This window comes from Gouania willdenowi, chromosome 22, assembly GCF_900634775.1.
Source record: "Gouania willdenowi chromosome 22, fGouWil2.1, whole genome shotgun sequence".
Lineage (NCBI taxonomy): Eukaryota > Metazoa > Chordata > Actinopteri > Blenniiformes > Gobiesocidae > Gouania > Gouania willdenowi.
Genome location: NC_041065.1, coordinates 24,174,873 through 24,199,251, shown reverse-complemented (window position 1 = coordinate 24,199,251; position 24,379 = coordinate 24,174,873). Strand labels below are relative to the sequence as shown.

At 37.6% G+C, this 24,379-nt stretch overlaps 3 protein-coding genes across 7 annotated transcripts in view; 2 read left to right on the top strand and 1 right to left on the bottom strand.

Annotated features, from left to right (window-relative positions):
- LOC114456487 (KATNB1-like protein 1) overlaps window positions 1-2,942 on the top strand; it is a 36,140-nt gene extending 33,198 nt beyond the window's left edge. For all 3 annotated transcript variants that reach the window (XM_028438268.1, XM_028438270.1, XM_028438269.1), the window contains exons 2-10: window positions 556-665; window positions 745-782; window positions 857-1,127; window positions 1,874-1,989; window positions 2,067-2,117; window positions 2,197-2,286; window positions 2,451-2,555; window positions 2,641-2,734; window positions 2,806-2,942. In XM_028438268.1, coding sequence (XP_028294069.1) covers window positions 561-665; window positions 745-782; window positions 857-1,127; window positions 1,874-1,989; window positions 2,067-2,117; window positions 2,197-2,286; window positions 2,451-2,555; window positions 2,641-2,734; window positions 2,806-2,847 — 912 coding nt within the window. In that variant the 5' untranslated portion in view covers window positions 556-560 and the 3' untranslated portion in view covers window positions 2,848-2,942. The remainder of the gene's footprint in view (window positions 1-555; window positions 666-744; window positions 783-856; window positions 1,128-1,873; window positions 1,990-2,066; window positions 2,118-2,196; window positions 2,287-2,450; window positions 2,556-2,640; window positions 2,735-2,805) is intronic.
- Window positions 2,943-3,245: 303 nt separating this feature from the next.
- On the top strand, window positions 3,246-5,787 carry LOC114456488 (fibrinogen-like protein 1-like protein). Of its 3 annotated transcripts, none has more exons than XM_028438271.1 (3): window positions 3,246-3,385; window positions 3,500-3,650; window positions 4,522-5,787. In XM_028438271.1, exons 2-3 carry the CDS (start codon window positions 3,512-3,514, stop codon window positions 5,214-5,216), a joined length of 834 nt encoding a protein of 277 aa, XP_028294072.1. In that variant the 5' UTR covers window positions 3,246-3,385; window positions 3,500-3,511; the 3' UTR covers window positions 5,217-5,787. The 3 variants fall into 3 exon arrangements, with proteins under 3 accessions (XP_028294072.1, XP_028294073.1, XP_028294074.1); XM_028438272.1 differs by having other exon boundaries at window positions 3,289-3,424; XM_028438273.1 differs by having other exon boundaries at window positions 3,347-3,424; window positions 3,503-3,650.
- A 767-nt stretch (window positions 5,788-6,554) lies between these two features.
- chrm5a (cholinergic receptor, muscarinic 5a) lies at window positions 6,555-16,507 on the bottom strand. The gene is made up of 2 exons (XM_028438172.1): window positions 15,775-16,507; window positions 6,555-8,196 (listed from the first exon to the last, which is right to left on the bottom strand). Exon 2 carries the CDS (start codon window positions 8,136-8,138, stop codon window positions 6,555-6,557), a length of 1,584 nt encoding a protein of 527 aa, XP_028293973.1. The 5' UTR covers window positions 8,139-8,196; window positions 15,775-16,507.
- Window positions 16,508-24,379: the final 7,872 nt, after the last annotated feature.

Sequence of the window (24,379 nt, the reverse complement as noted above, 5' to 3'; positions counted from 1 at the left end):
CAGCTGTAGAATTCCAATAATAAGTAATTTGTACTTTTAAGCCACGGAATGTTTATCATTACAACTGTAATAAAATAGTATTCATAATTAATCTATTATTGTAAAGTAGCACTGGAATACGGTTTTATCAAGAAAAAACAGAGAATACAATGTAGCAACATTTATATTTAGAACAGCAAAAAGTCATCTAATGGAAAGAAAAAAAATCACACACTTTCTCGTGTTATTCTTTAACTTAAAGTGATCTTCAATATGAGTTAAAATCAGGACTTAGTCACCAAACTCCTAATTCAACTGGTCATATGTGGGTTTTGCTGGAAAATGAAATAATAATAAAGTGCTCACAGAGCCACAAATGTAATAAATGACATGACTGAAATGATCAAATCATTGTATTATTGTAAGCAGGATTATTTGAACACTATTAGAGACCGAACTACGTCTTTAAAAGATCATGCTTTAATGGGTTAATACTAGTTTAGTAAAAACAGACTCTGAAACTGCTGACTGATGTGAAGATTGACATTCTAATGTAGTTTTTTTTTGTTTTTGTAGGTCTGATGGCCTCCAACTATGACGACAGAGACGATCAAAACATTGACAATGACTTTCATAATGAAGCAGCACAATATACTGTGAGCTATGCTCAGAAAAACTCCCAAGAGGTTTGCTGTATATTATATTTTGAAATTCTGAATATTTGAATTGAATGTAATCGTCATAATGTCCAATGTTTGATTACAGGTTACTCATCATACTAATGAAGAGCTCCACAAAAATAGGTAAGCAACATTGTTTAAATTTCTGGGTATTTTTAGCAGTTAAAAACTTTAGCTTGTTCTTTAATCCAAATCAGGTTCCCAGTCGGTCGCACTGGAAACCACCCTGGAAGGGCAAAGAGGGTAGTGTCATGTAAGAGGAAGACCCATCGTCTGTTAGTGCCTCGGAAGAAGCAGCTTGGATTCGGGAGGACGTGCGTCTCCACCAATAAGGAAAATGATTTGAAATGTTTGCAGAACACGCTGCAGTTTGACATGGACACAATGGACCTCCCACTTAACGCTGATAACAATAAGAATTCCTGCAGATCAGAGTCGGAGCAGAATGACTACCGTATGCTCACAGAGGTCAGAACGTATTCCAAAGACTAGAATGATCAGGCATTACTATATGGGTGAAATGAAACACAGAATTCCTTCATCATAACAATGATTAATCATGATACACACTGTGTTAGGCAGCAACAGAACAACTGATCGGCTGGAATCAGCAAAAATAGACAAATTTAAGCCTTACTTGTTGGACATGAATGGGTCAAGTTCTGGCAAAAGACATAAAGATAGTATTTTAACTTTTGTGTTTAAATATTAGTATTTTCAGAAAGATAAGTTATCATAATTCATATATTCTATGTTAGTTTAAAATGCATAATTTAGGGATGTGCTTACATGATAATAATTTTCTGTATATGTTGACTATGTTACTCAAATTCAGAATTAGGAAATACTTTATTGAACCCTGACGGGCAATTAGAGTGGCATATTAAAAAACAACATTAATAATAATAGTTATGCACACAGAAAAAAAGAGCAAGACTACACAAAGAAAAAGTGCAAATGAAAGATAAGGTGCAAAAATATTAAAAAGAATAATTAAGAATACAAATAAATAAAAGTAAATATTCTTATGTAAACAGATTTTTTTTAGAAACTTTTATTTTTGCAAATAAGTACTTAAAAAAATAGAAAAAATAAAACGACATAGATGACAGGTTGTAGTGATTGTGTGATTGGTCATATTGTCATGGTTATATTGATGTTTTTGGTACAATTTATATATTTCTTTGTAGATCTGAACCTTTTTTTCTTCTCAGCTATCAAAGGACCACAGCATTATGACTGACGTGCTTTTTGGAAGAAACCTGAGGTTAAAAGTGGCTTCTACACTTTGGCAGAGGAACGTGGGAGAGCTGCTGACGTACTTTATGAGGTACACACAGTAAAGACAATGTGAAGACCAGTAGAAACACTCAGTGTTTATTTAGTTTTATTATCGTCTCTTTATAGAATCCAAGACACCGCTGTGTTTGTTGATTTTCTCCCACTGATAACAAAACGGTAAATACCGTGTTATTCAGTCATCTCGATTAGATATAGAAGTGGCTCAAATGTTGATTTAATCTTCTTTCCTTTGCAGCATTGATGAAAGATCTTCCTCGATGACCATTGGCTGTTGTGTTGACCTCCTTCCATTAGTTATGAAAGTCTTAAAGAAGCCATATGAAGAGTGCGAATGTTTACTTTTTGCATTGCAATAGTAGTATTTTATACATATATATATATATATATATATATATTAGTTATGCAATAATTTTGTGTGAAATATGTTGTATAAAAAAAAAAGATTTTTCAATTCAAGGAAGATGAATATTTTTTCTACTTCTTTAACAGGTATCTCATTGTTGGTTTGAAGTGGATCACATCCGTTTTGAATCACTGGTCAAGGGAACTGAAGGCATCTGGCTACAATAGAGCAGCTAAACTTCAGTTGGATGAGTAAGCGTTAAAAAAATAACAAATAAAATGAAATGTGAGGAAAATTACCAAAAACTTTTCATTTTTATGTTTTTTTTTTTAACAGAAACTACCAGAATTTCAATCAGCATTTGTCTGAGTTTTGGCACAAAGATCCTTTATATAAATATCTTTCTGGAGTAGCTGGAGACTTGGCCAAGGTCAATGTTTGAGAAACGTTAATTGATTACATTCAAAATCTGATTTTGACAACAAATCATCTTCTTCGTAGGTGGTTGATTCGTTTCTGGCTCAACTCTCTCGTCAGCCTTGAAGATCCAGCTCAACCTGGCAAAGAGAAGCAGCTGTCGATATCAACAACCGTCTTAGTTTATTTACCTGCTGCGTTGGGCAACATTGATGATGTAATCATGATTAAACGATGTCTAAAAAATTCCTTTAGATAAAAAGATATGGAATTTGGATTAAGGAGTGTTTGCAACAACAAAAATAAAGTCATGTAATTTTCTTTCTTTAATTAAATCACTAAAATGTTTCTGAATTGCACCCCTTCATACAGTATAACAGCACATTCTGTACTTTACATTGTTTCACTTGTATTACCTCATCAGATGGACTTCAGCCTCATTTCATGCAGACATGATTTAACTGAAACCAAGATATGGTGTTACCTGTTGGTTTATCTTACTTGACACAGATAAGTTAGAGAGTTGTCACTGTGATGCGAATGTGAGTCTGAAGTCCATCTGTAAGTGGCCATGGGAGGCTGTGTGAATCACACTGAGCTGTCATTGTGAACTCAGTCTTCAACATTCGTGTTTGGACTCTCGAAGGACTGGTTTTGGCTTAAAGTAAGCGCTGCGTTTTCATCTACCTGAATCATATTCCCAGTGAGTTGTTTGAGTTGAATAAGCACAATCAACTCATTGAGATTTATTGACAATGTAATTGATGTTTTGGAGCAGTAGGAGCGTGAGATGAATTGTCTGAGATGTTGGTGGCCAGCAGTAGCTTTGCTTCTGCTCAGTGTGACAGAAGTCATGCATCTCCAAGCGGAGAACCTCAGCCTCCTTCCTCAAGAGGAACGCCACTTGATCTTGAATCCGGGAATGAAAGGTATTCCTGCTAAATCCCAGAGGTGACAAGTAACGAAGTACAAATACTTTGTTACTTAAGTCGTTTTTTTTCTGGTATCTGTACTTTACTTGAGTATTCGATATTTTTTTTTTTTTGGTGACTTTTTACTTTTACTCCTCACTTTTTAAAACAAATATCTGTACTTTCTATTCGTTGCATTTTAAAAATGAGCTTGTTGCTTGTAAGACCTTTGAAGATGATGTCATGATGTTAAAAAAAACCCCAACAAACTCAAGACAGGAGGAGACCAATAAGGGCACGTCTTCATTCCAGAAACCTGGAGAACATGATCCTCTTGAGACTAAATGAAAAACGTTGGTAGTTTTAGGCAGGTCCTTTACTTTTATGGTAAACAATATCAAGTTTTTATGTTAAACTCAAGCTGCTTTGGGTTTAATTGAGCATTTGCATTTTTTTTTTCTTTTCTTAAAATGTTTTATTCACAAATTTTATCTATAATGAGTGCTAAATTCTCCAGGTGTTCAAAAGTAACAGATTTAACTTGTTTCCATCTACCAGTATTCTACAGGTTTAAAAAAAAAAAAAAAAAAAAAAAAAAGAGGCATTTTTCTAGTTTAAAAACCATGTCTTAATAATGAAGGGACATTTGTTTAATTTTTATTTAAGTGCATTTAGTAGCATCTACTTTTTTACTTTTACTCGAGTAAGGGAGCAACTTTAATACTTTTCCCAGAGTCATTTTTTATTCAAGTATTTATGTTTTTACTCGAGTACTGAAGACTAGTACTTTTGCCACCTCGGCTAAATCTTTTTAAAACAATCATTGTAAACCTTGTTGAAGACATTGCTGAATGTGAGCAACAGACTGATCTTTGTGTTTGCCCAACAGGGATTCCCCGAGACTGTTATGAAATGTTGATGGCTTCGTCAGGCCTAGCCAGAGATGGCGTGTACCTCATCCAACCAGGTGACACCCCAATCGTGGCCTTTTGTGCCATGCAGGACGGAGGCTGGACGGTGGTGCAGCACATGACTGTCAATAGCAGCGTGGATTTTGATCGCACCTGGGATGAGTACAAAAATGGTTTTGGGTACGTCACAGGGGATCACTGGCTTGGTAATGAATACCTACATGAACTCACCAAAGGATCTGCCCGTTATAAACTAGGAATTAAGCTTGTAGGTCCAGATGCTGTAACCAAGATGGGAGAGTATGACCCATTTCTAGTTGAAGATGAATCTTCTGCGTACAGATTGAGATTAGGGTTGTTCCAGGGGACTGCTGTGGATGCTTTCACTCTGGACACGGAAAACTACCTGCATGATAACCAGAAGTTCACCACTAAAGACAGAGACAATGACAATTACTTTCAAAACTGTGCCAAACTGGAGTTTCAAGGCGTGCCAGGTGGAGGCTGGTGGTACGATGCCTGTGCTGGGGCCAATCTTAATCGTAGGAATGTTATTTACTGGCAAAAGGACTGCAACAAAGAAAGGCTGTGCAAGTATGCTTGGATGATGGTGAAACCTTCAGAAACAGTGAAGGTGGTTCACAGCGGGGACTGCAAGAAGGATGAACTATAGCAGTAAATCCAATGTTTTATATACATTTTATATATGTATATTTAACATTTAATGTTAATTTAAAAAATATATACATAAACATTTTTTTATTGGGGTGGGGGGGAGCAAAATTCAATGTTCTGCAGATAGCTAAGACATTCATTTCACTGTTTATTTTGAAAACAGCATTGTACATTATCACAACATACTGGAAAACAGGTAAACAATTCAAAAGCAGTCACAGACTTTAAACAGTAAAAAAAATTATATTGGTTTTGTTATTAATCAGTTGCACACTATCAGAATTTGTCAAGCAAGGACAAGTATTTTTAAACTTCCCAAATTTCAAGGATAGACATTAACGATCACGATCACAGTTCAAGCTTACGACACTTAATAATAAAGATACTCTTTTGCGAGTCATCTTCCATCCAGTGTATACAGAAGACACGATTCACCGTACATCGCAACTTTGCTGGCAACACAATGAGAACATCAAGATTGATGATTCACTGATTTAACAATGCAGAGAAAACAAATACTGGTTTTAATGCTTATGGTATTAAAGAAAATGTCCTGAGAATAAATAATAATAAAAAAAAAGAACAATAATTGATTTATTTTTGTGCAATTTTTCAATATACAACATAACTTGAAATGTAAACACTGACATTTTAAGTCAGTTGAATATTTTGTTTGTGTGGCCAGTTGGGTTAAACTTCTTCATTTAGAGTTTAATTTTCTTCTTTTCCTCAGCTAAAAACCCATTAAGGTTGGTAAAAAGCTATTATATTTACAGTACAGTAAGTAATATTTTTGTCTATTGTGTGGGAGATCGTGAGCTGTGTATGGCACATTATGTGACAATGGCACAGACAAGGGTTCATTAATGTTAAAATGAGGTTACAATCTTGACTTCCAAAACAGGTTTTGGCATAGGGACGAAAATATTAGCCCTTTCAAACTAAAACAATAATTTGAAAATATACTGTTCATAGAGAAAACAAAACATATATAATATGTAGTTAAATTTTTTTTGACTCAATTTGAAAAATAAATTGACTTCAAACATCAAAATGTTGCAATAAAAACCTTGAAAAAATTATTTTCAAACTTCCAAACAGAAATTATTTTAAATGTAAGTACATTAACCTACAATTATATTTTCAACACCACTTAGCATACACTTTAGCAGTGCTATTGACAAACGAGAATAATTGTAATGTTTAGCCTTTAGAGAAATGTTTGTGTTTGAACTTTTAAACGTAGCATACGCTGCAGAGTCACATGTACAAAACTAAGATAACTGCTACAAAAAAGAATTTACAGGTATTGTCACTCAGCCTCTTTAAAACTCATTCAAGCAAGTTTAGAGCTGACAGCTGGATTTTGTCCATACCAGTAAAGCTTTTCCTCAATTCTCTTCTTTTTCCACTGACACAATAGAAGCATGCGAAAGGTCTTTTGAAAGGTCTTGTTACAAAGGGCATAGCACATGGGGTTGACGGTGCTGTTGACATAGCATAGCCAATAACCCAAATGCCAAAGGGAGACGGGAATGCAATCTGAGCAAAACGTGGATATTAAGACCATGATGTTGTAAGGCGTCCAAGTGAGGATAAAGGCCAACAAAATAGCGCTGAGTGTCTGAGCTGCTTTCTTCTCTTTGATCAGCACCATCCTTTTCCTCTTGGTGATCTGGTTTTTCAGCGTGCTGTCATTTGGCTTTGATGTTGAGGAAGTGGAAGGAGCACTCATGGACTCAGCTAAGGAAAATGTAGATGAAGCCATTTTAGTCTCTCCGTTTTTGCTGTGGTGCTCTGCATGAGTATCTTTGGTCATGTGCTTGAACTTGTAGGATATGCACTTGCTGCTCCGCACAGAGCTGCTTCGGGGCGGCGTTTGGAATAAACTATCATCGTCATAGCTGCTGAGCTGTTCGCTTTCACTGCCCACTCCACCCTTTCCAGCCTCACAAGCTTGGTTCTTGAAGGACCGCCTGAAGCCTCCTGGAGACAATGGATGGTCCTCTTCCTCTGAAGAAGCATAGCTGTTGAAGGTAGTCACCTGGCCAGCTTTGGACCATTCGTCATTGACGGTGATTGCTGATTTGGCTGCGTTGCTCCTGCTGGAGGTTGACCAGGAAGCCTGGTTCCTATCACTTGAGGTTGATCTTAGTTTACAGCTAAAACAGGAAATGGAACTTTTCTGAGGTTGGCTTGCCCCAGACTCTGTTTGATAGTGTATCCCTTGAAGCCCAGCCAGATCTTTTGTCCTTCTTTCTGTCTCCTTATAGATACGCCAGTAAAGAATTGTCATGACTGAGACAGGAATGTAAAAGGCTGCAATCGCTGTCCCAAAGGTGATTACAGGCTCTGAGAAAAACTGGATTTGACACTGCCTTTCAGGCACCGTCCTTTTCCCAACAAAGTACTGCCAGCAAAGAATAGGCGGGGCCCACAGAATAAGGGACACTGTCCAGGCTAGACCTATCATGATCCCTGCACGTTTGGGAGTTCTTTTGGCCCTGTAAGTTAGCGGCCTGGTAATGGAGAAGTATCTGTCAAAGCTAATGACCAGCAGGTTCATAACAGAAGCATTACTTGCTACATAATCCACCGCCAACCACAGGTCACAGGCCAGATTCCCTAAGGCCCAGTATCCCATTAAAATGTAAGAAGTGTACAAATTCATGGAAAAAACACCAATGATGAGGTCAGCTGCTGCCAGACTCAGCAAGTAGTAATTGTTCACAGTCTTCAGTTGGCTGTTGACTTTAAAAGAGATCATTACAAGAACATTGCCCACAATTGTGATAAGGCTGACCACAGCTGAAACAGTTGCAATAGTGATCACCTCCCAGAGACTGTGAGAAGCAAAATCACTGTCCGCTTCCATTAAACTTGTGTTTACGGTTGTATTGATGAAGTTTTCTTCTTCCATGGTCCCTTGATGTTCCTTGGCATTCACTTACTTTAGTTGCAGCATTGAGGAAGCTCTCCTGAGGAAAAAAAAAAAGAGGTGATATATGTTACTTACTTCTGTTGCCACAAGATGGCAACACATCACCATGTAAAAAATCTATTTCCTAGTCTTTCCTTGGTTTGATGGGAAAACTAGTTCATATTCTGAGCCGGTTTGGTGGATGCACCTGGGTACAGTACAGAGCAATACATTGTATTTGTCTTTATGCTTTTGTGCACATCCCATTTGCAAAATTGTATTAAGAAGAATGTGAATATACTGTACCAACCAACTATGGTTGACTGCAAACATCTGTGGCACAATTCAAAAATCCAGGCCAGTGCATCCTTGTAGCTGTCCTTTTAGTTGTACAACATTCTTGTTGTTCATATTAGAAAATTCATTTTTCAGGTTCCACTCTTACTAGAAACAAAGACTGGAAACAGAGGAGAGACAATCATTGTGAGTAACTCACACCTTGAACTTTTGATGCTTTAAGGTTTATTATCACTGTAAGATGTTATTTGTTTGCCTGTTTGCAGGATTAACATTATTTACTTGACAGATTAAAAATTTCAAAGAAAGTCAAAAGATAGACCTTATGCCATGGAAGATTTCAAATACATTTGGAGAGGATAAGGACCAATATATTGATTCTGGTTCAGTTTTAAAAGTTAAAAAAATAAAAAAATAATCCTATCTCTCATCATTGGCAAACTTTCTAAAAAAGTCATATCTCAGTAAGTAACAGATCTTTATGAAATTTGACCCAGTTGTATCAGGTTGGTTCCTCAATTGCCCCACCATGTTTCATCCAGATTGAATGCCGGCTGCACATTTAACTTTGGTTTTTCAAATAACTGGGGGTGCCCATCCATTTGTACCTACTCTTTGGGGATAATGGGGATATACATTTCTTCCAAGCCTTTAAAGTGTGAAGGATCATGGTACCATAATCAGGATTACCGATTCAGACCACCGCCAACATCTGGTACAGAGAATGTTTGGTGTTTGGCCAATAATTGCACTGAGTGCTCTTGTTGATATATCATTTTCAAACTAAAAAACTTCTTCAGACCAAAACCTTAATTTCTGTTTTTACAGTCTATCCACAGGTCATTGGCCATTCATATTTGGTGTTTTTGTAGCTTTGACTTGTTGCTTGGGAGAAAGCGCATCAGCAAACAACTTTTCTAAAAGATCACAAGCATACCAAACCTTTTTAGCTCCAAATGTTTTCATACCACTCAGAATGTTGGTCTGAAACCCTTTTACGGGTGGTGAGTTGAAAAAAGCCAAGATTAGTTCTAGCCTCCAGAGGATCTGTCTAAATCCTCTAGTTGATATATCCTCTTAACAATCTCACAGCAGTTGATCATGCTGGCCCTAGATTTGCGAGTGACCTGTGTAGCAGAAAGATCAATCACAAATGTTTTCATACCCATGCTCATCCAGGCAACAGTGCAAGTACCAAACATTATTGTCCACCTTCCATATATAGAAGCTTACAGCACATTTGAGCAGCTGTTTACATGCACATTGCACATCAGTCGATGCAGAACCTTTTCATCAGTAGTGATCCATGTGTCTCCATGTGCTGCCTCTCATGACCTGTCAGCACATGAGGGTGCCATGTGGTCTAGCTCTTCGCTTGACGGTATTTCATTAAATGTGTTTAAGCAGCATTAAATCCCATGGATGTGTTCACATTTGCATATGCAAATACCCCAGATTTGTCCTCATTTAGTGGGACTACATGCTATTTGGTCGTCAGGGTCTGCCGCCAAACTGCGACCTGCATTAACAAGCCATTACTCCATTCACCCCATATTTCCAGAGGGGACACTCCTCTCCCTGAACAAAAAGGTCTCACTGCCAACTGGGCAATGGGATGCTGGTACTTTCAGCTGCACCACTTGGTCTTCGGAAATTTAATTAAAATATTATGTCTGAACTCTGTGCCCTTTCTATGAGCCACTAAACTAATATTATTTAGTCATAAGGGCGTCCGTGGCTCAGGTGGTAGAGGGTCGTCTTCTGATCGAGAGGTTGGGGGTTCGATCCCAGTACCTGACTATGTGTCGAAGTGTCCTTGAGCAAGACACTGAACCCTAAGTTGCTGCCAGTGGTCGACTAGCGCCTTGCATGGCAGTCCTGTCCCACTGGTGTGTGAATGTGAGAGTGATTGGGTGAATGAGCTGATATGTAAAGTGCTTTGGGACTGCTTCAGAGTGGTTATAAAGCACTATATAAATCAAGTCCATTTACCATAATATCTGTATATATCCATAAAGCTATTGCTTGCTTTTAAATATGAACTTTACAGCCATTCAGGGAGAGCCTTACAGGATGTAGTTTACCTTTAAAGTGAAAATCATCCCTAAAGTTAAAAGCATTTGATCATCCATGCTCTCAACAAGAGTCTGCAAAATGGCAGCCACGCTTCTGTCAGTATGCCACAGGGCAACTGTGGCTACATTGTAGCTTACCACCACCGGTATGACTGATGTGAGTGACTGGTGTGAATGAATAATGGTTTCCTTGAAAAAAAAGCTACAAAAATCAAAACCATTATTATTATTTTTATTATTCTTTACTAATCAGGTAAATTAATTTCTGCTCATACTAGTATGAATCTACTCGATATTAATCACATCTTACTCAGCTCTACTCTCGATACATAAAGTTCTCCAATAATACAGACACTTTAGTGTAAAAAAGAAGCTGTGAATTATATATTTCTTTTCACTTTTTGACACACTTTGGGAGACATTTATTCACATATTCGAACTGCCCTTGACTCTGATGTGGACGTGGATGCAACAATTCTCTTAAGAAATAACTTTCACATTACCTGGCATTCTCTAACTGTTGATAGTGGGCAAGAGTGCCAGTGGCAGCTTAAGGCCCACACAAATAACATTCCTGTTGCTACGGGAGGGCTTCTGCTAGATCGATATTGTCACTTTTTGTTATGAAACGGCATCTCAAATCCCATCACTCATAAACACACATCATTACACCATTTTAGTCGGGAAGAAACCTTATTGTTTTTTGTGTTTTCTTTCATACGCAATACTTTTACGGTTATTACTTGTATCAGATGTACTTTATCATAAATACATCTAGCAGGCTTGGTTTAACACATTTAAAGGAGTGTGTAAAGATATAAACGCATCATAATATCCCTGCATCGGTAATGTAAGAATAAACTTTTTATCATTTTGCAGTTATACATATTATACACACCCTATTGTATAACCCTAACCCTTGAATAATGACAAAAAAAAAAAATCCTAAATAATCTCTGAAGTTTTGTATAAATAGGGTTTCTATCTGCCACTTTCAAAGATTCACACCAGCTGCATTAGCCACAATTTAAATTTTGGGAAACTGCTATGCTAATAATCATCCTGTTTCTCTCATTATGAACTTATCACTTATTGCAGTGTGTTTTGATAGTTAGGGTTTTAATAAGCTTGTGCAATGCAGCAGTTGCAGTATTTTATGACATTATTGACAGTTTATGTTTAAGTGTCTATTTGCAAAATTCAAATTCATTTATAAGCTAGAGGCAAGATGACTTTAGGATAGTATCTTCAGCTCAGTCTCACAGGGATCGTAAATCTAAATGAATGAATTTAATATTTTGTGCGACTTTCAACAAATTTGAAATCTGACGTAATTAAAGTGGAAATTGCTTCCCTAAGCCTAACCCTGAACCACAATATGTTCCATGACTCCAGTTAGTGCAGTGATCAAGTCCTTCATCTTTTACAGGGGTTCAATTTTACGGTGTGAGTTTTATAACAGCACGAAAGAATAAGGAAAGCGTGTTAGAATGCACGAAACAATAGGTTAATTACAGTGACTCTTTCACAGTCCCCCGTGACATCTTGTTGGTATTTCATCTCTCAAGATTTGTCAGTGCATTTCATTTGCGGGTTGGCCATTGTAAGTTTCCGTCATTTAACTGACGAATTTTAAACTCGCCTTCTTGTTTTCATTTACAGAATACTTTTTTACTTTAAACAAATGTGAACCTGAAGTACAAACCTTTTGAAAACATCTTGTTTCAACGACTTTAGCTGAAACAACAACAGACCTTTTGACCTCACAAGGTAAATGGTATCCAATAGCTTCCAAATGGAAGCAGGAAGCATTTTCATGGTCACTCTCAAACCCCAGAGCATTGGGCAAACATGGACACCGCTTCACTATAAATAGCGAATGGGATTTTTTGTGTGGCCTGTTTTTGTGCTTTTTATGGATGCAGTTCGGTTTTCAAGGTGACGCACAGAGGAGAGGAGCCGTGTGACACCTGCCGGCTGGAAAAACAAAGACACTGCATCAGAATATTTACCGCGAAGGTTTTTGTTAGTTGACTCGAGTTTTATTCTAGAGGTCATTTCGATCAGTCTCTTATTGCTCTCACCTACTGGTTTTTCAAACTGGGTGGTGAGATGCGGTTTGCAATATGAAAATGAAAAATAAGCAATAATCAGGAGCATAATGTTTGGATTGAGATCCAAAAAGAAAAGGAGTGCAGTACATGTTGAATATATAGTGAAGGAGAATGATCATCTGAATGGGTCAAGCCTTGATTACTGCAGTAGTGGCAGATGCAACTTGCAGTGCGACAACTAGGCTAGATATACTAATAATTAATGGGTTTAATTACATGAACACAAACCTAACCTTTTATTCTATTCATTTATTTTTGCTACAGAGTCTGCCTATAACAAGAACCCTGATTTCAGGCCACATAGTTGTAACAAGAGGCTTTAACTTCACTAAAATGTGTTAAAACAACAATAATCACCTAAATTAAGAGAGAAGAACTGACGTCCTTGTTGATTCACTGCTAGCTAACTTATTTGACCTTTATGAACCTGTGTAATCTCATTTAGAAAGGCATATCATTTTCAAGAAAAACTTAGTAGCCAGTATGCATATATAAAAAACTAAGAGTACAGAAAAACATAATTATAAGTCCTACAGGCAAAAACTATAAATAAGAGCAAATTACCTGAAATTACTTTTAAATCATCAGTCCAGAACTGAACAATTGCAGATTTGGTTGCAGTGTTACAAGTATAGGGATTGGAGTGAGAAAATACTACTTTTTTTTTGCCAAACTTTAATATATGTTAAAGATAAAAAAAAAATAAAAGCCAGCTGAGACTGTCGTGCCTGGGTAACATGGAGGAGGACAGGTATGATGGATGCAGTCCAGGGATGTGGTGCCTATAATCTTATCTTCAGTTGTGCCTCTAGTAATAAAGTGGATAATATAATATCTTAATATCTTTAAGAACCAGTAACCCTCACACCCATAAGTTCTAGGCAGTGATGGCCTGAGGATAAAGAGACAACCCACTGGAGGGTCCAAACGTTCTGAATCCCAACCTGATCTTCAGGGAGGGGTTAAATGCATTGAATAAATCTATGGTAAATAAAGGTCCAGAATTGCAGTCCAAAATGCTTCACACAGTCTGTTCACGGCAATAGGGTGATATCTGTGTGGGGGGCTCATTCTTTTTGGTTGTGAACGCTTCCTCACAAACGTGCATTAAAAGACTTGAATGAAAACAACAAAAACAGTGACGTCTAGATGTTGGCTATGTGCTCTTTTTAGTTCAGTATACCAGTAACTGGTTTAGTCGGTCATTGACAACAGATACAAGGAGTTTATTTTGAAATTCAGCGTTGCAGAGGTGATGGTGTCGTGGCACTCAGCCATCTGTGGTCCTGCACAACAGCTAAATTACCTTCTGGCCTCACAGTTTTCTGTTGGCACACATTTAGCTACAGTTTTCCCTTTCAGCACAGGAAAAAGCCCAAAATATAACATAGTGTGGGTTTGCATAGACAATAGAATAGAATACAAATTTATTAATTCCCAGAGGGGAAATTCACATTTGCAGCAACACAGTAGCCTATACACAATAAGAACAGAGTAAGAACAAAAATAAATATAAATACTAACAGGATAATAGTGTGGAAGATGTAAACATACATAAATAGAAAAATAATTAGAAAGCAGAAAGTTTAAAAAAACATACTTGTGTTCTCACACGTCTGTTAATGTACTGCATGTGTATTTTCCTGTGTGGCATTGATGGATGCAAAGGATCGAAAATGAGGGGAAACTAACAGATGAAGGGAAAGCAAAATAAAGCAGGAAAGTCAAAGCAGGAGAAGCTAAAGGACAACATAGTGTATGTGTTTGTGTGGTGAGTGTACAGTATATGATGTGCAAATCAGCCCCAGAGCTCCTTGGCACGGCGCTTCGTGCATCCTGTAGTCAACTCACTGACCTGTGATTAAGATCACTGCGTATGTGGTGTTCTGGAAGAAAAACAGAGACTTTTTCTCAAACCCCTTTTGCCTCACTAGTTCACATTTGAGCGCCGCTGCCAAATATGCTGACATATTCAAAAATCGTCACAGCAGCAGAAGCTGGAACACAATCATATCATCAAAATCTGAAACAAACGACTTGACGGTTGTAACAGTGAACTCCTCTGAATGCTCGTTTCACACCAGCTTCCTGCAAAGTAATCAGGCATCACTCCTACCAGACGACAAATGATGATAGTGATCTCCTTATGGATGCCACTGTGGATTTGACAGCTGCTAGAGGAAATAAAACTATAACTCTCTCATGCCTTTAGGAGATCTGTTTTATGTGTGAGTGCAACATCTTTTTAATGCCCTATAATTTAGATAATGATCTCACTGTAAAAGTCATTTATTTCTTGTGGAAGGCCTTTTAGAAATAAGAAATTCGTGTCTTACTATTCACATTTCCAACAGCACTCAAATTAATAACTTAAATCATTATTCTCTAATTACTATCATTCAAAAGTGATGTAGCTCCTATTATTTATACAGATATTGTTGCACTACTAAAGAGTGCAGTGGTTTACTATACATTTATTGCTGTTTTGATGAGATAACATGATTTCTCTGAGGATACCCACCATTTGCTGTTGACGTGCAATAAAATATATTAAAAAAAAAAACTTACAGAATTTGGGAGATTTGGACATATTCATAAAATCATGCTCCAATGTTCATTCTGGGAAAGTGGAACCAATGCCCTACAGCTGTGGCCATTGAACAAATGCAGAATGTACTTTTCCGATAAGTGTTTGATGGTAATATAACATTCGATATCAAATTGATGGTGCGCTAGGTTTAACGTAAGCTTTTTCATGAAAAACTTGTTCGAGGTACAATAGGTTTACTAAAAGCAGGTGTTCAAACGCAAAGTTTGTCATTATAGACACATATATAGACTCTGGATACAATGTTTTGACCCACATGTAGAAAAATGCACATTAGTTTACCTTTAATGCAGTGTGGCATAGTAGTTTACAAGTCTTGCAGCTTTCAAGAAGCACATCCCCTACTGTGCTCATTAAGGTAAAAGGCTACATTAAATATACATGCAGCGACCTCTCAGACATGCACTTGTGCACACATGACGTGGTTTTATTTTAAATCCAGGTCATGCCTTTGTGCATGCACTTTCAATCAGCCCAGATTCCTGCAAGGCTGTCAAACAAACTAATAATGCATAGAAATAGTAATATGGGTAAATACTCACCGATGACTTATTATTGTATGTTACAGTCTTCTGGATAAGGGAAGGCAGTGTTTCCTGGAGAGAGAGAAGTTCAAGGCTAATCCTCGGAAGTCTTCCAGGTCAAGTGTGCCGCTGAGGGACAGGATCACAACAGAGTTGGAGAAAAGATGCTGGTGGCAGAGGATTCCTGACGACTTGACCCTTGCATGCCAGAGGGGTCCGGGGGAAATGTAATGAAAAAAAAAGAAAAGTGATGAAGAGCAAAAAAAGGGCAAAGACCGGAAGGCTTCGGTCATTCCTGTTCAAGATACACACCACATCGAATCCCCCTCTCTCCAACTGTCCAACACACAAGTCATCTCTCCAAATGACAAAAGTATCCTCAAGTTAGAAGCCATTCTTCTCTTATTATTCGGCAAAGAAATACTTACTTTTTAGTCAAAAAGACGACAAAAGATAACTTTTCTCTGCAGTCAGAGAGGAGCAGGAAAAATGTGCCGCTTCTCTGCCAAGCTGATGTAAAATGTCAGTGAGAGAAAGTCAGATGCCTGAGCCAAGTCCCTGCTGTTGTCCCTCTGCTGCTCCTGCCGCTCTAAGCATTGGAAGCGCTCTGGCTCACAGACACAGATGTAGCTGACGCTAGCAAGCTGGGAGGAGAAATTCCCATTGGGCTGAATGGTTCATCGTGTTCCGGGACAGTGAGCATGAAGTCAAGACCTGGGAGTGTGGCAGGGAGGAAGCATGAGGTGCAGAGAGATTGGTAAAAGAAAGTGAGTTTGAGTTTGTCAGTTACAGGGTGGAACCAATCAAACCAAGACCCTTTTTTTCCCTCCAGGCATGTTAGTGTCTCATTGTTAATTACATCCAATGGCTTGGTTGGACAAGCAGGAACAGAACGTGACCCTGGTTGTGACAACTATAGGCTCACTCAGCGTTTGAACAGCATTGAAGCTTGAGCAGAGCAACTATCGACAAACTCATCTGCAGAACATAAACCGCTGCTCTGCCTTTGTGTTCACATGGAAGAGCACTGACATGGCTGGTCCAGATAAGCGGACTACTGAAAGAACAGATGTTTTTCAAAAAGGAAGTGCGTGTGTGTGTGTGTGTGTGTGCGCATTTTGGTATTACGCAACTGGATGAGTTTAAGGTCTTTATGTTTTAATCTGGATAGCCTCCCCCATCAAACACTAATGATACACTATTGACAACAACACGTCAATTATTGCCTTGCCACTCAACATATGACTGATCTTTATCATACAAAGGAGTACAAAAATTATTGTGAATACAGGCACAACATTCAGTATGATATGAGGAGCAAATCAATATGAATGACAATTTGTGAATATATGTTATTTTTTTATTTCATAAAACAGAAAAATAAATGTTTTATAGATTATTTTATTATAAAGTTATGTAAAGTATTTTGAATTATCCATTGATTACGAGTATATCTGTGAATTCCAGACTTTGAGTATGCACACTTCTCACACTTTTGAAGATTTTTCTGCTGGGATTCACTAACGGTTTATTTTCTTCATTTATTTTAAGCAGGTGAAAAACTTTAAAAAACACCAGTGTAACGATACAAAATGAAATATAATTAACACAGCAATCAAAAAACAGGTTACAGAAATATGACATCACAATTATAGTAAATAGCCAATTTAGCAAGTAATAAATACATTAACATTGGAATAGAAACTATTCAAATTTAATTATTAACCATTTCCAAATTAATCATTTATCTTAAATAAACATGCTGGTATATAATTTATCAAGCACTGTAGAATATATATATATATACACATACACATACATATATAAGTAATTTATTATTAAAATAAACTGTAATTATTATAGTAAATTATAATTGATCAACTAAAGTTAATTCATTTTTTACACACACATATATATATATATACACACATATATACACATATGTAAAAAATGAATTAACTTTAGTTGATCAATTATAATTTACTATAATAATTAGTTTATTTTAATAGAAAATTACTCATATTACATATGTACAGTACATACACATAACAGCTTTATATACCCCAACAACAACAACACAGTTTGATAAATAAAGCATTCAGCCTCATTCTGGGGTTCTTTTTTTCAAAGTCTAGTTCCAGAAGTTTTAATGTGTTCACCATTTGATTGTACACCTTTGTGTTTTAAATTAGTTTTCTCCAAAAATATTAAAAGTTGACTCATACATGTCAAATTTTATTTAATACTCTATTTAACATTACACATCATTGTAAAACCTGGAAATATGGAGTGCGACTTTAATTCATAATGTTGAAATTTATCTTTATGCCATTTAAAGGGATAATTAGCAAATTTTACCTAAATTCTTGATTTAATAATATAATGTGGGTCAAGACAGTTAATTATTGAAAAATAAATGGCCATCAAAATGTGGATGTGTCTGACATGATGAGAGAAATGCTGTGTTGGCACTGATAGGACAGAGAAATGCACTTTGCCCTTGTCGAGCTGCAGAGTCAGGTACCTTGATAATAGACAGACACTCCCTGCAATACTTCACATTGACGTTTGCAGCAAATAATACTGCTTTCATGCTGGACTGATTTCGTTTCTGGGTCAGAGCGATACGTCGGTGGTGATGATTGATGCATTTCATGAAAATTCCACCGTGTCCCTTCCAGAGAGCTCTGTATATCCACACCCGCCCCACACGCTCTAATCTGATGCCATTTCCAGGCAGCTGGCCAAGGGACAGACACCTGGCTCATCATTACTACTGAATCGCTGACTTGCACTAACTTTACGGAGCGGGCGTAGATATATTTCCTATCTAATACAATGATGCATTTGAATGCAGAGAAATCAATGCAGGTAAGCGCACATACATTGTCTTTTTATATCAGTTACCCTGTTGTATCCTAATGAGTGTTAACATTAAAGACATTAATACAGTATAACCATGCATATGCAGCCATATGACCTTTAACACCCAAAACAGAACACATTTCCACTGTCGAAGGGCGACATCTCATTTTGACATTAATGTGCGTTAACCATCCCAGCAAAATTATATTCTCAAACCCTCTAATGATAACTAATGATCACAGATGTCAGGAAAGCATGGACGCCCACTACCATTGCAGGCATCCTCTTTTCTGCTCATATACACTCTAAAGCAAACATAGGCAACAAGCGGCCCAGGGGCCACACTTGGCCCCCAAAATTGTACACCAATGCACAAAAACACTCAAAGAATTCCAAAAATACATAAAATGACAACAAAGACAAACACAACAACCACTTGATCAAACAAAATGACTACAAAAATACACAAAAAAAACAACACATTGCAGAATAGCCCCAAAGACACACAAACCGTTAACAAAATTACACAAAATGACAGGAAAATACAGAACACAACATCAAAAAGACAGAAAAAATGACCCCAAAAATGCACAAATCAACAACAAAATGCAGAAAATGACAAAACACACAAAATGACTACATTTTGACACAACATCAATCTACAAAGACAAAAAAAAGACAACACCCTTTTTTCCCCACTGTATAAATGCACTGATTGGTCATGTGTCCTTCAGATCAGATTCAAGAACACATTTGTAGCACCCGCTGTGATAGAGTTGCCCATCACTGCCCTAAAGGCTCAGCTGTTTGTATTTTATTCCCCCCACAGGTCAATGTCTATTCTCCGCCTTGTATTAGAGGCAAGATGGGGGAAGACATCGATAGAACCAGAGATGGATTGCATCTGTCCAAATGTGTCTATCCAATCCTATCTCTTGACCCAGTTGTGCACCCATGAAAAGGCATTGGACAAAACAAATAATAATGTCTGCCTTTTGAATATAATTTATTTCTCCAATTTTCTGCCCTTTTTGGGTTTTGCAGACAGAGAAAGGCATGAATAATGTATTAAGTGAAAGAGTGATTAGCCTCCTCAACTATATACAATAACAACCAAGCATTTCAACACATTGCTCACTTTGGAGAGCTCTTTAATCTCGTTTATTCCCTATGTATTGGATCTCGACACTGTTTGATAGAATAGACTGTTTCTCTCTCTGCGAGGCTTTGATGTGCAACAAATCTCCATCTGCCGCCAGGCCTGCCTGTTGATCTTCCTCTCCCTCCCTCATGGCCTCCAAGCAACAACTCTTTTTTGACATAATGATTGCTAATGCCTTTTAGATTTCTGTGGATTCACAAATCCCCCTGCTGTGGAGCTCAGTTTAATCTGCAAGTGAAAAGACAAACAGTTTTGAAGCCCTTTAATGAAAAATTGATGGAACACTTTTTTTTTTTTTCAGGACAATTTGTTTTTCATTTTCTTAAAAACCATTTAACACAACAACAAAAATACTTATAAGTTTAGTCAAATTGAGCATGCGTCTTCTTCTTTACAATGCATCTTTAATGCTGCCTTGACAAAGAGGATTGGGTCACAGGTAAGCGTTGACGATCTCAGGTTTTCCTCTTTGTGAAGACATCCAACACTGACTCTAAACACACTCCTCTGATGAGACCTCAGGTAACCTGTGTGAAGGGAATGATACAGTATATGTCGCCGACAAATAACAGTGATCACATGCTCCATTTTCTGTTTGATGACCAGACAAAAAAACAATAATTGTTAAGTCACATGAAAACTTTATGAACATTTACCACCTGTTATATGTATACATCTGGATCCTTTTTATATAATGTTTTCACCCATATGAGTTATTTTAAATGATTTCGCAGGCCGATCCCCGGCAAAGGGGGCCGACGACGGCGGCAAGGCTTGGGAGTAGGGGGGAGCGCTACCGACGTGGCGAGGAGGGTCAGGCGCCGGGCCTCCGCTGGCGGCGGTGGCTGCTCCTGCAGCCGTGGCGCGAGCCCAGCCCCGCCCTGCTTTGCACCCCAGCATGACCGACCCAGCCCTTAGAGCCAATCTTTATCCCAAAGTCAAAGGTCAACTACTGTCTGCATACACAATCAAAAGACAAGGGAGGCTGGCCCGACTGACTGACTGTTGATTTTTGTGACAGAGCTGCGGCGCTTTAATTTTTCGGGTATCTTTTGGGTTTTTCTGTGTGTTGCCTTCTTTTGTCTTTTTTATTGCACTGTATCTGATGTGAGCGGTCATAACAGTCCATTTCCCCACTGCGGGAACAATAAAGCCATTTATCTACCTATTAATTGGAAGTGTTACTGATCACATTCATGTGTACTTGTTAAGATGCATCTTTTTACTTGGTTACATCAACTTGATTAGGTGCATATTGCCACCTACTGTACATGTTTTATTTCATTCTTTCAACAACCGTGGTCAACGAAAAGCTTCTTATGAGATGTATTGTAACCATTATAATTAAAAATTTTAACATTATCTTCTTTTAAAGGCAATGGCTATCCGTATAGTTGCCGTATCAATATACCGACATTCTATCCGTACGCAGCGTACCTATCTGGCCAGTTTAGGTCACGTGATAGGTCAGTCACTGGTCAGTTTAGGTTGCATGACTAAGACTAAACCTAACCCTAAAAATTGTTGCGATATTGGGTTATAACCTAAACCTAAGATGCTATGTACGTGCCCTATCGTCCGGTCAGATACTGCTCTCAGGTTGCTGGCCTTCTGAAAGGCCCTAATGTGTCTAGAAGTAGAAGAGGAGGAAGAGCTTTCAGCCACCAGGCCCCTGGCCTTTGGAACCAGCTTCCAGTCTCAGTAACCGTACCAATTGCACCGAGGGTTGTCCGTACGGCAACCGTACAAATACACTTTCTTTTTTAAATCTATGCAAAATGCCAAAAAAATAAATAAAAATAGCATTCATGTATATATATTCAGTATTTCACATCAAGTTTTGTAATACTTGTGTATACGCCTTTAAAGTTAGATTTTTAAGGTTCAAAGATTTACCCTAAACACATCTTTACTAAAATACATTAATCTTTGACAGCATTGAATTACTGACCCTCTAATTGATTGATCTAAGTAAAATTTGCAAGAGTGGGCAGATTCATGCAGGTGTATGTTTGGAGCAAGTAGTCAAATCAAATGGTGTCTCATGTTCCTGCGTAAAAGATTAAGGTCAACAAATTAAGTAGAGCTAAAGGTAATGGACTTTAGAATTCCAAATCAATAAAAACTATGCCAATGAGTCCTACGGCAACTTCTACAGGACGCCATTCCAGTGAAGGTAAATAGCTTGTTGCTAAGAATCGAGTGGAGGTAAACTTCCAAAATAAAAAGATCAGAAATGTCAAGGACGCTACACTGTATGGAGGTTTCTGGTGAAAACTGTTTTCTCAACGACTGAATAAATACTAAACAGCTGTGTTGAAATGGCTTCAGTTAAGCAAAGTCGACAAGAGAATATTGCAAACAAACAAGCGTTGTATGTAACTGTAGGGTTTACTTTAGCTGGCATCAAACTTGGAGAAGACAATAAACAAGCAGCAGCAGTCACTTCTGCTATTGTTCCTGGCAGATTCAGTTTCAGTTTTTCCCATTTAAAAGTGAAATATCTATTTAGCAGAACCCTTAGCATTTAGCACAACCCTTAGCTTTTCAACATGGCCGAAAAGGTCGGCTGCACCGCTCAGTCATTTATCTCTTCTGGTGCACAGGTGTGTACCGAACGCCTTAATTACCTGCACCCACGCCCAAAATTAAAGAAAAACAGATTCCCACACATTTACACAAAATATACAGTCATCTAAACATCTCTCATGCATAACTTACATTATCACCATTAACTAAGACACAAATAAAACATGAAACACAACTTTAACAAAAATAAAAACCCCCCTCTCACTTCCTACCAATGTGGTATAGTCCAAATTAGAATATTGGTATCAGGTGTTTGAAGTTTTTCTTAATTGAGTACTCCATGAGGACGCAGACTTAGAAATAAAGGCAGTAAAGAAAAAAAGAAAAATAATACACAATTATTGTGTAAATGTGTTTCTGTTCTGCTTCATATATAATGGATATATAGGAGATCAACAATGCCGACATCAAATCCAGTTCATTTTAGAACAAAAGACAAATATAGAAAGTGGACTAACTTTCTATATTTAAACATTGTGACTCATTGCATTGCATGGTGACTCACTAACTCTTCTTCTCTCTCTCTCTCACTTTTGCTCTTTATATTTTTCTCTTTATCAGTACCATCATCTTTTATGTGACGTGGATTAGCTGAGCTTATTTCCACCCAAACCTCAATGTGATTCCAATGGCTAAATGTTTACTGAGGAATCAAGCTTACAGCTGTGTACGTCATCCCCTCTATGAGGGCTTTGCTAATGCATTGACATGACCATGTTAATCTTAAATATCACCCTGTAAACTTCAATACAGAGCTTTGTTAAAAAAAAAAAAAAAAAAAAAAGCGTGACCCTTAAACCGTCAGAACTCAGGTCTGAATTGTCTATCACACTCATGTCTGTGCATATGACGTTTGACATTTTCTGTCGAGCATTGGTGCAGCAAAGCTGTCAGAGTGCATCGCGTCTGCTTCCTGTCACACTCACACAGCATCAGAAGCAGTTCAGACTCTGAGCATGGCTCAGTAGCAAAACGCCTGAGGAAGAATGACAAGAAAGAGTCATTCTCTTCCTCCTCTTCCTCCTCCTTTGCCTCTCCACGCTTCACCTCTGTGCTGGAGTGTCTCCACCTGGGTCTGGGCCGTAAGGCAGACAAAGAAAATGTAATCATAATATTGATTACAGTTTTCATAAGTTATACTTTTTCACCTGATTAAACAAACTAAGCCTAAAGGCAATGAAAAGCAGGATGACCTAAACCACATGTGTGAAACTCATGGCCCGGTGGCCAAATTTGGCCGGCAGGAGAAAGTAAAAATGACATAATTGTGCAAACGATGCAATGAAAAGAAGTCCACAAAACTGCGTGGTTATCTCCCAATTTTAATCAGATTACGACACAAAACGTGACGTTTCGGGCTGATGAAGGGCGTTCAGCCCGAAACGTCACGTTTTTTTTAAAATTAATTCAAATTGAGAGCTAACCACGCAGTTGCGCTGACTTTTCTTCATAGCATCTTTGGACTTTTTGATCCAGCACACTGCTTTAAAAGGGATGTGCGGGGTTTTTTTTATTGTGCTAATTGTGTATATTTACAGGTGTTCACAGTTTTCCCGGTGCTTATATCGCACAATTGAAGTCATTTTTTTAATGTTAAACAATTGAAAAAAAATCTAAATTCTTACAAAATCCTTACATTTTCCTCAAAATATGACATAACATTCCCTTGATTACAAATAAATTGGTCACGAAATCTAGGAAATTTAAAGTGAAGACTCCGTTGGGACTGATATCTATCTATCTATCTATGATATCTATCTATTGCTCGGAATTGGATGGTTTCTTGAATATTTTGTATTTCACGTAGATGTAGAAGCGTGAGCTCGGACACAATAATGTTGAAATTACTCGTTTTTCTGCATAAAATCTGTGGCCCACTTTAGATCAAACTGCTCCATATTTGGCCCCTGAACTAAAATGAGTTTGACACCTTTGACCTAAACTATGAATGTGAATTGTTAAGACTATCATCTAATCTGAACTAATTTCATTCAATGTTTGGCTAAT